Source organism: Perca flavescens, chromosome 10, assembly GCF_004354835.1.
Source record: "Perca flavescens isolate YP-PL-M2 chromosome 10, PFLA_1.0, whole genome shotgun sequence".
Classification (NCBI taxonomy): domain Eukaryota; kingdom Metazoa; phylum Chordata; class Actinopteri; order Perciformes; family Percidae; genus Perca; species Perca flavescens.
The window spans coordinates 5,421,355-5,432,732 of record NC_041340.1 but is presented as its reverse complement, the minus strand read 5'-3'; the positions used below and the strand labels follow the sequence as shown (position 1 = coordinate 5,432,732).

Genomic DNA, 11,378 nt, shown 5'->3' with positions numbered 1-11,378 from the left:
TGTCATATCACGATATGACGATATCCAAAATCTAAGACGATATCTAGTCTCATATCACGATATCGATAATATTGCCCAGCCCTTCTTGTCGCAGTGTTTTGAGCTGTGGTTTATGGCGGTGTGAGAGTCCCGTACAGGAAACAGGAAACATCACTGCTTCTATCGCTGCCACAAGAAAGTTATAAAACACTTTGAGGGTCAAAAAATGAAACACAAGCACTGAACTGCCCGCGAGTTTGTGTAACAGCTGAATGTTTCCTGCAACAACAAAGCACTCGCCATGTCTCGCTTGTCTCTATTCTCTCTCTTTTCTGTGAAATAAAGCTGCCTTTAGATGCGGTTGAAAACGTTGAGATCTATAAACAATCTAGCGGGAAAACAGTAATTGTGAAATATGAAGTCTACTTGTGCTCTGTTGGGCGGTTTAAGAACACAACAGGATGTCACACAAATGGGCCCTTTCATTGACAACCCCCCCCCCCTGCCACACCACCCTGCGGCAAATTGCCGGATCTCTATTTTTTTGCGTGAATGCCCACTTATGATGGAGGCAGCGGTACACCGGGAACTCCTGTGTTCTTCAAGGTAAAGTGACTGTTTTTTGTCAAAGGAGGCTTTGAAGAAACAATAGATGGCAAAAACAGCTTCAACTATCCCTTTAATATCTCTAAATTAAGAGATACAGACTCCTATTTGTTCCTTTGGTGAATGTATTTTACTTCCGTACATCTAAGCACTAATGTAAACACTATGCACATGTTCGGACCTGTGTAACCTCGCTCTCAGGATTCGATAAGCAAAATCGAAAAGCACAATTCCTAAAGAATCCATAGTTCTTATTTAACTGGTTCCAACTCAGAACCATTTCAATACTCAACCCTTTCTTTGTTGTAGGTTTGGTTAAAAAAAAAAAAAAAAAAAAAAAAAAGAACTGCTGTCATTTGTAGATACGGTTACATGATTTAAAGTTTGCGTGACACGTTGTCAAAGTAGTGCGCTGTTGTTTCACTGAATAAGGCATAAATCAAAGTGCAAACATTTTTTTGGATGGGTGGTCAAACTCTAAAAGCTCTAAATGAGAAGCTGTTTGGGTAACAAATCCACATTATTTCAGCAACAGCGTCTAATCTGGAAGTTGAGAAGTTTTGAAAGACCAAATTGATACCATTTTGTGAGGTAGTTTGATTAAATATTAATATATTCAGGTTGTCAAAATGATAACTTACCTCTAGAAAACCCTCCGTCTTAAAGTCTTATTATTTAGCCTTTATCATAATTATGTTATCCTTAGATTGCACTAAATTCCTAGACCTGATGAAATGGGAGTAACTGGAGGTTGTCATGTATGTCAGACAAGACAGGACACTGTACAGCAGTGACATAATGAAAACCAACAGCTAAGCGTGAATTATGGTTCTGCAGAGGAACCACGCAGAGCTTTCGCCGTAGCCTACGTAAGTGGCCTGAAGCTTATACTTGTGGGTTGGTGTATGCGTCCATCTCTTTAACAGAAGAGCAGGGCCGGCGTGTGTGTGTGTGTGTGGGGAGTGTGTGGTAGAGCAAGTGCCGACTCTAGAGTCATAGTCAAGTGTCTCCCTTGTTCTTTCTGACCACGGTGGGGAATCTGTAGCAAGAAAAATTAACCCTCTCCTTGATTTCATGTGTATGGAGAAGTTGCCGCGACGTTTAGTTAAATTTTTCGAGAGGTGCACGTCAGGCTATGGCGTTTAGGGTCCGTATCTCCACGCACCTAGATACATGGTCATGGCGTGGATTTAACGCAGAAGCATAAATCACGCTTCAGCGTCAAAAATCCTTTCAGGTTCTAACAGCCTAAACTTGAGATAGATAATACTTAAATGGGCGCCATATCCAACAGCAGCAAACCAAATAAGAAATAAAATAAAAAAAAATGTTCCCTAAAATGGTTTCTAAATGGCCTGGGTGTGTTTGTTTTTCATCCACCTGCCAACAGTCCCTTCACCTCATCACTGGACCATGTAGGAGGAGAACGTCTCTTCGCGCTTGAGTCCGTTACGGGCGACGATCTCGGAGATGGCGATGTAGGTTCCTGTGAGGAAGCCGATGAAGCCGATCACGCTGATGATGATGTTCCTGACGGTCACCAGCGGCGACAGGCCCTCCGTGTGAAAAGTTAGAATCTGGAGGATGGGAGGGAAGATTAGCGCCAGGAAACTGCTGCTGACCGAGCCGACCAATGAGATGACCAGGTCCAGCTCCGGTATCAGGATGGCGAGAGCACCTGGAGGAGGACAAGCAGAGAGACATTCATGTTGGTTAATAGACTTCTTTCCTGTTTAGAACTGGTTCTTTTTCTCTTATCTCAGCTTTTTGAGCAATGGCTTCAGGGTTTTCCCTGCCTTTATAAGGTTTAGGTGCAGCACCCGAGCCGTTTAGGCCCTAAGAATGAATGGAACTAAAAGACTTTTCTCAGATCTAATGATTGTGAATGAAATTAAGTTTTGTCTCTAAGCTTTTTGAGTGTTATTTATTTATGATCCACGCCAGCTTTTTCAACGTTTCAGACACATATATGGTGATAATGGTCCAAAAAGATGTATGATGAAAAAAAAGAGTCGCAAAACTACCACAAAAGGGACACAGAGCGACTTCAAAAAGGGACACCAAAAAAGAACAGAGCCCCAAATAACCCCAAAGAAAACAAAAATGACCAAAAAAAGGACAACACAAATACAAAGAGACACAAAACCCCGGAAAAGACATAAAGTGTTTGGGGAAAATTGCTTTTCTTCTTCTTTTTTATAGTGAAAAACGCAACATTTTCTGGAGCAAGGACGCCTAAATCCCCCTGCCAAAAATACGTGCACCTAAGTCTCCCACTAACAGAGGGAAAACACTGGGATAAAAAAACGCATTAAGACTGTGACCTTTAGCCTCTGTGGAGAACTAAATACCATCTCTCTACGGTCTCTTCTGATGTATCCATCTAGAAAGCTCAACAGTGAGGTTCCGAAAGTAAAAATTCCATTAATTTTCTCCATAAAGATTTTGATTATTAGAAATAATGTTAATTGATGTTTGGGTTCGATCACATCAGCGCGATAAGGCATTGAACATTTTAAATTTAAAAAAGCTTATTAGCCTATGTAGTTGCGTGCCTGTGTTAACGTGCGCTTGTTGCCCCGTGTGTGCTGATGAGTTCATCTGTTGACATTTCCAAATGCCTTCTTACAGTTGCTTAATAAGAGCGGGCTTTCCACACAAACAAACACATGTGTCCTTAGTATGAGAAAAAAAAATACGATTTTAACTGTTGGGCTCGGTTACCGCTCTGTCGGACGCGGGCCGGGCTCGGACAGAAAAATGCGGCCCGATCAGCACTCTAGTCCACACAGCATTCCAGAATGGGAGAAAAACGTGCTCTGGTTTATTGGCATTTCTTTAAACCAATCACAATCGTCTTGGGCAGCGCCAAGCGGTGCCTCTGCAAAATAGCCTTGAGAAGGAACTTGTTTTGGTGGAACGTGTGTACTTTTAAAAAGGTTGTTTTAGTCGTGCAATAGAAAACTCAGATTGGACAGATAGTCTAGCTAGCTGTGATTTACCCTGCAGAGATCTGAGAGATCAAGAAGAAAAGAGGGATGCATGAGAAATGAGATGAACTGCATCAGGGAATAAAGGGGGGAGGAGGAGGAGGGAAGAGGAGTAAAAGACATGGAAAAGTGGGGTGAGAAAATGACAAATTGAGATGGAGAGGGCAGAGATGCTGCTGGGAGAAAAGAGAGCTGTGATTGTGTGGATTGTTTTTCACACGTCGGCAGGAGCAGTCACAATTCTGCCACGGTCACTGAAGACCTTGACAGAACGACTGAAGAGGCATCTATACCCCGTCGCGGTGGAGACGGGCATAAAGAGAGACGCGCAGCCGTGCTCGGACAAATCAAACGCCCGCTCTGGCGCGGCGCTGCATTGTCACGACTGAGGTATGCATTTCCGTTCCCGCTGACACACTCCACAGCGGAGCTCAAACCCTGAATTGGCTGCAAACGGTCAGTTATCACACGCATGGAGACACCTGAACAGAGACACACACGTACGCACGCACGCACGCACGCACGCAGGCAGGAAGGCAGGCAGGCACGCACGGACTGTAGCTCATTTAAGATGGAGGGGAGCTCGGTCTCCCAAAAGACTCCCAGGCTGTTTTCACCGAGACCAACAGCAAGTGAACATTCAAGGTCTGCGTATGCTAATCTTAATTAGCCAGGAGTGGATCTACTCAGCATGGAGCCAGCAGCAGCAGCTACATCAAACTCTGCTGACACTAGAGAAAAAAAATGCCGAAAAACAGCAGCCAGAGAAATAAAAAAAGGTTGTATCATGTTAATAAAACCAAACAACCTATTGCAAGATCTGTCCCCTTTTCTGTCAATGCCCAAATCAAATATGAGCAAGCACTCAAACGACATTGGAAAATTTCCTTGAGCCTAAATGCCTCAACAAACATCAGCAATTTCAGAGTTTTCCTGAGGATATAAAGAAGAGGCTACACGTGTCGCTATGCATCTCATCTTGTGACGAATTTAGTTAGTAAATTTAAAAAAAATAGCCAGACTTAATAAATGTATATTCATTTGATGTGTTCAGTGGCACCACTGTTCCTATTTCCTGAAGGTAAATGCATTATTTCACAAAAGTGTATTAGTTTTTTAAACACTATCAACAGAGGTGGTGTTCATTTCAAGCAAGGCGGCCCTACATATCATGCTCTATAGCAGAAGGACTTTGCCTTAAGATAATTACTCTACAGAGTGGATGGTGACATGTTGTTGTTTGTAGTTAGACAATGGGGTAATTGGCAACACTCATGGACACCATCTTTCCCGATAATCATAATAGCTTGCGTTTTCCTTAGGTTTGTGGAAGACTTAGGTGCACGTATTTGGTGGAGGGTTTAGGGGTCCTCCATTGAGAAAATGTTATATTTTTCACATCAGTTGGGAACATTATTACCATGGATCTAAAAGTTGGAAAAGCTAGAGCAGATAATACATGAATAACACTTAAAAAGCTTAAAAGACAAAAACTTTTTAAAGAAGTGCACTGGGGACTAACTACAATCATTAAATCTGAGAAAAGTCATTTAGTTAGTTTTGATGCTCACATTGATTTTACATTAATTCAGCTTGGGTTGAGTGCTTGGGTTCAAACGGCTTGAGTGCTGCACCCAAGCCTTATAATGGTAGGGAACGTCCTGCCAGGAACGGATTTGCTTGGACCAACAACAAGGTGGAACTGTTAATGGAAGGCACGTAAGCCTACCTACGTAACTGATTAGACCAACTGACGTGCATCGCCATTTCCAAAGGTCACAGTTTGCGTCCGTCTAGAGTACAAAACAACCCTGGAGTTTTCAAACCAAAAACAGGGGGCAGCAGTGTTTCCAAATGTCTCAGTTTTAAGGGATCGGAAACGGCGTAGTTTTGTGGACGCAAGGCGCAAACATAGGAAAACCCTGGAGCATATATTGTTCCAACCACAGGACAGTTGATTAGTCCACCTTGTCAATGACAAATCTATAAACCATAATGTTCAAAAGAGCAAGACAAAGTGATAAAAATGTGCTGATTTACAATTTTTCTGATGCAGTCTCACCAACAGAGTACATCATTTGATACCTCATAACCCCTAACAATCAATAACTTGGCATCAAACACACCTCCTCTGCCCTTCTGTCTGAATACTTCCCCTCTCTCTCTTGTTCCCTCCTTTTTGCGGTCAACATAACCCCTGGCTCACCTCCCTCTCTCCCCCGCTGCTACATCACCATGATGAGTCAGCATCAGCTTTCTTTCCTTTGCCCTGATGAGCCGACAAAAACTCTTCTCCAAACCAACGGGCAGTGCTCTGGATGAATCACTCTGCACTGTTGCTCGAAGCACCCATGTTTCCGATGTACTGAACTGTTTTTCTGCTGCAAGAAAAGACGGAAATGGTGAAGCTGCAAGTCTGAGGGACTACAAGGAATATCCGACGGACTAGAAGAGCTGGTTTAATGGTTATACCAGGGAGACTAACACAGCAAATTATACTATGTTCGTTTAGTTGACTGATGGGAAATTAAAAGACGACTCAATCATTTCAGTCTTTTATCAAACATTCTCTGGTTACAGCGTGTGGAATGTGAGAATTTGCTGCTTTTTTATAACTAGATAGATAGATCATCTTTAGGTTTTGATTATTGCCTGGTCAAAACAAGACATTTATCCCCATGGGTTCTGGGAAATTATGATGGACATTTATCGCGAAAAGTGGATCATGTCACATCACTCCAGTACTGAAGTCTCTACACTGGCTTCCAGTGCCTCAAAGAATTGATTTCAAAATACTTTTACTGGTTTTTAAAACACTAAACGGTTTAGGGCCAAAATACATTTCTGATCTGTTACTACACTATGACCCACCCAGACCTCTCAGGTCGTCTGGGACAGGTCTACTTGTTGTCCCCAGAGTCAGAACTAAACAGGGGGAAGCAGCGTTCAGTTTTTATGCTCCACATATCTGGAACAAACTCCCAGAAACCTGTAGGTCCGCTGCAACTCTCAGTTCTTTTAAATCTAAGCTAAAGACCTATCTTTTTGATGTTGCTTTTCTTTAAATAATCTATTTTATTAACTTTAATTTCTTATACTGCACTGTAACTTTTATTCTTATACTGCACTATCAATTTTATTCTTGTCTTTTAATGTTTTTAAGTTGTTTATTATTGTTTTTTTAATTATTTTCTAACTGCTCTTTAATGTTTTATGTAAAGCACTTTGAATTGCCCGGTTGCTGAAGAGTCAAAATGAACCTCAAAGTGTGCGGCCGCCATTTTACAAAGTTAATTGTAAACATTTGACAGATTAATCGAGAGTGGAAATTATGGTTAGTTGTCAGCAGTGTTGGGCAAAGTAATTAGTTACAGTTACTAGTTACCCTCTTCCAAAAAGTAACTAAATTAGTTACTCAGTTACAAATTATGAAAGTAACTAGTTACTTCAGAAAGTAACTATTGCATTATATTCAAGTACATTTTTAAATGCTCAAATGTGACCCCACCTCCACCCCTCTTTAACGGAACTTAAAATACATGTGCATGTTCAATTATTTATGATAAATCTGAATATTATAATGAAATGGACACTTAATACAATACATTATTAACAGAAACAATGTATACAAATCTAAACTATTTTAATTGGTTACTGTGTATATTACTGTATGGATGTAGATAATCTGCATGCTTCTAATGCAAGGGAAACATTTTAAAACAATACAAGCTGGAATTAAAACCTTTTTTTTTTATATTCACAAGTATGTTTTTGTTTAGGGATGAGGATGTCTTGGCCAGATTGACAACATTTTCTTTATACTTTCCTGTTGCAGAGGAGAGTGAAGTTTTGTGGAGTGTACCTTAATTTTCAGAGCTGTCCTTTGTATACACCTCGAGCCAGTATGAGTCATCATGGCTCCAGCACAAAAGAGAAGTAATTTTTACTTCACAAAGAAAAAGTAATGTGGGCTTGACGAGGAGGTACATCTAGCGGGGGCTTGTAGAAAAGTACAAATATGTCCTTCTGCTGCAATTACAAACTTTTGTTGGAGGGGAGGACTGTCCTCGCTAAACTATTGCTTCTACTGTAGATTCTCTACAAATGGCTTGAATTTCTTAAGGGAAATAAATAGATCACTTCAGCCCTTTGGCCAAAAGGATGTACACTCATCACGGTAACCAATTTGATTCATCATGGCTCATTGTTGTTTAAAATTACAAAAATACAAGGCAGCGGAAACTATCACTACAACTCTTCCCTGTGAGCGCGTGTGAGGATTCATTTAATCAGGAGGCGACAGTCTGCTGGTAGGAATGTAATCAATTTGGACTGTTGTAGATGAATTTTTTTAAATTTTAACTTAACCGTTCAGGATGTAGAGCAGCCTTCCTTTAATCAGAAGGTTGGTGGTTTGATCCCTGTCCCCTGCAGTCTACATTTAGTGTCTTTGGGCTGGATACTGAACCCCAAATCACTACCAATGACCTTAAAAGGAATAGTTTTACAGTGTGGGATTAGTACTTTAATTTACATAGATGATCTGAATTATGGCCACCAGTGTATGTACTGTATGTGTGTGTGAATGGGTTAAAGCAGGCTTGTGTTGCAAAGCGTTTTAAGTGGTCGCTAAGACTAAAAAAGTGCTATATAACTGCAATCTATTTACCATATTTAACCATAAGCCTCAATTAAATCAAAAATCTCTTTCATTCGTTCAACCTCATTGAGGGCAGGACCCAATTTACTTTGTTACTTTTAGGCAGTAACAACACAGAGTTACAAACAATGGGTTTAGCTTCACTCCTACGTTCCTGTTCACACTGTTTACTGATTGCTTTCCAGCCATATTGGAGCCATATTAGCACGTTGTTAATTACTAATCAACTCACCTTCTGCTGCAGTTCTCCTTCACATTAAAAGCCTTCCCCGAGGACCTAGCTGGAGGTCTTTTTTGTAATGCAAAGATGGAAAATACAATGTATTTTTGCTGCAGAAAGATGCAAGTGGTGCTTTTCTTCAATAATAATTGGTTAACATAACAAGATACGGACATATTTGGCACTCTTTGTTCAGTAGGAGGAATATTACAAGAAGAAACAGCCACAGTGAGCTGTTGGATGTCGACAGCTCCAACATGTTATCAAGGTAAACAACACCTTTTTGCAAGCATTTTGGGTCAACTGCTGTTGTTTTCAATGTGCTAAATCAATAAAGATGACTTTACCGGACTTGGCTGTCCTTGAATGGTCATGACACAGGAACAACTCAGAGGAAGTATCCCCAACTTCAAACTCTACATGACTTGCAAAGGACATCTGGGCATAAGTCCTTCCTGTTAATGTCTGACAGTCACATTCCTGGATTGTCCTTATCTGACCAAAGTCAAATCACCAACCCATTTCAGGGATTTCAAACCTTTCTTTAAACTTACGCCTCTGAAATAAACATGATCACTGTCCCTATATTTATAGCCAAGGAAAACGGATTTGTCTGCATTCTGTTCTTCAATAGGCAATGAACATCTTAGCGAAATGATTAACATGCACATCTGCCCAGAATGCAATATGAAATTGTTTAAATCAGTTTTATGCTAAGATCTCCAAGTCTTGCCTTTTCTCTGTTTTTTTTTTTAGGTAACTTCTTGTTTCCAGTATCAATTTTCAGGCTTCTCCGGGCAACATTTTTTGATTTCATGCCCTTTTAGATCAAATCGCATGGTTTTCACCAAACCAAAGAACAACTGTGGGTGTCTATGTCCTTTATGTGGCTTTAAAGTGGGCCTAACGACATGGAAAGGTTGACAGAAAAAACTAAATGGTTCTCACGGGCGTTCTGGACTCAACTGGTTACAGCTCATAAAAGAATCACACAGATGAGCAGCAGAGTGCTTTGCTAAAGAGTCCCACTGACTTTAAGTGCATGGAAACAGCTGCACAACAACCCCATGGTAACAATACCCTACAGCATTAAAGCATCCAGAGTTTAACCAAACCATGCAAAGCACACGCTATTTAAATACAGTAAAGGCCAAAAGTTTGGACACACCTTCTCATTCAATGCGTTTCGTTTTTATTTTCATGACTATTTACATTGTAGTTTCTCACTGAAGGCATCAAAACTATGAATGAACACATATAGAATTATATACTTAACAAAAAAGTGTGAAATAACTGAAAACATGTCTTATATTTTAGATTCTTCAAAGTAGCCACCCTTTGCTTTTTTATTAATAAGGGAACAAATTCCACTAATTAACCCTGACAAAGCACACCTGTGAAGGTAAAACCATTTCAGGTGACTACCTCATGAAGCTCATTGAGAGAACACCAAGGGTTTGCAGAGTTATCAAAAAAAGCAAAGGGTGGCTACTTTGAAGAATCTAAAATATAAGACATGTTTTCAGTTATTTCACACTTTTTTGTTAAGTACATAATTCCATATGTGTTCATTCATAGTTGTGATGCCTTCAGTGAGAATCAACAATGTAAATAGTCATGAAAATAAAGAAACACATTGAATGAGGTGTGTCCAAACTTTTGGCCTGTACTGTACATGTTATTTTACTGCTGCACTCATTGAAGTTACTGTAAAGCTTGAAGTAAATGTCAAATAAAAACAAAGCCACGCTACTTTATTAGAGAATTTTAACAGACTTTGAAGTACCCAGGCGTATAAAAACACATCTCGCAGTGTTGAACATAAAAAAAAGAGGGATAAGACCTTGAACTTGGATTTTATGTGTGAACAGGGTAATAAGCACCAACAGAGAGAGTGCAGTGTGTTGTTTAAATGGACAGCGTTTCTTCAGGGCCAAACTACAACGAATACAGACGACTGTTTACCTGCAGCAAAGATGACAACCATTTAAAAATGATTGCTCTAAACTGTACGCCTGTGAGAAAGTATGATGCAGAAGGATGTTTGCTGCTTGTTAAGGGCCTGGTTTAATGAATAAATCCATATCAATATCTTCTGAAACTATGATTTTGAAATAAGTGACCTGCATCTTGATCAAAAATGAAAAGTGGGCTACAGAGCAATTGTTTTTCCTGGATAAGATGGCCAAGTTCAGATTAAGAGGACAAACTGGCCACATTCATGAGCGGGCAGTTGTGTCTTAAAAGTTGGAGACCAGTAAGAAAATGGAAATCTCTGTTTTAAATCTGGAAACAGCACATCTGAGCAAGGTAAGGCAATTATGACATTCTTCTGTCAATCAACAGCTAACCTACAGGTGCCATCATTGAACCAGCAATGCTTTGCAAAGTGGTGATGAAAACAAATGGGGCTCAAAATCGCACAAAAACAAAAAGAATACCTCACACGTCATAGAAAGTACTTGTGCTGGCTTGAATGACGGACGATAAATGGAAGTTACGGTCGAAAAGACGACAGTCAAATACGTCAAGGGAAAAAAATCACATACAGTGATTCAACAAAGGTTAGGACAAAACCAATTTTGATACACAAAAAAAACCTCTCAAACTATTGTGGTACCACACCGTGATGAGCTGCCACTCTCTCTTTGAGGTGCATTGTACGACGACAAAATGTTATTTAGAAACCTTTCTAGCCTGACATGTCATTTGCTTGAACATTTACATTTTATTGTGCGATACCTGCAAGATGCCAAAAAAAATGAAACAAGCAACCACAAAAGGCAATGTTATACAGTGAATAGAGGCTGCAATGTCCATCACTCCTTCCTTACATTTGAAAGTGTTTGACTGAACAAAGACGACAAAAACCGATGAGGTCATTAAAATAGAAAAGGTTTATCCCCTGCGATGCAGGAACGTT

General features: G+C 40.1%; 1 protein-coding gene across 2 annotated transcripts in view; it reads right to left on the bottom strand.

The window, feature by feature from the left end:
* Positions 1–1,591: 1,591 nt before the first annotated feature.
* Positions 1,592–11,378, bottom strand: part of slc36a1 (solute carrier family 36 member 1) — a 46,530-nt gene continuing 36,743 nt past the window's right edge. For both annotated transcript variants that reach the window (XM_028589905.1, XM_028589906.1), the window contains exon 12: positions 1,592–2,263. In XM_028589905.1, coding sequence (XP_028445706.1) covers positions 1,989–2,263 — 275 coding nt within the window. In that variant the 3' untranslated portion in view covers positions 1,592–1,988. The remainder of the gene's footprint in view (positions 2,264–11,378) is intronic.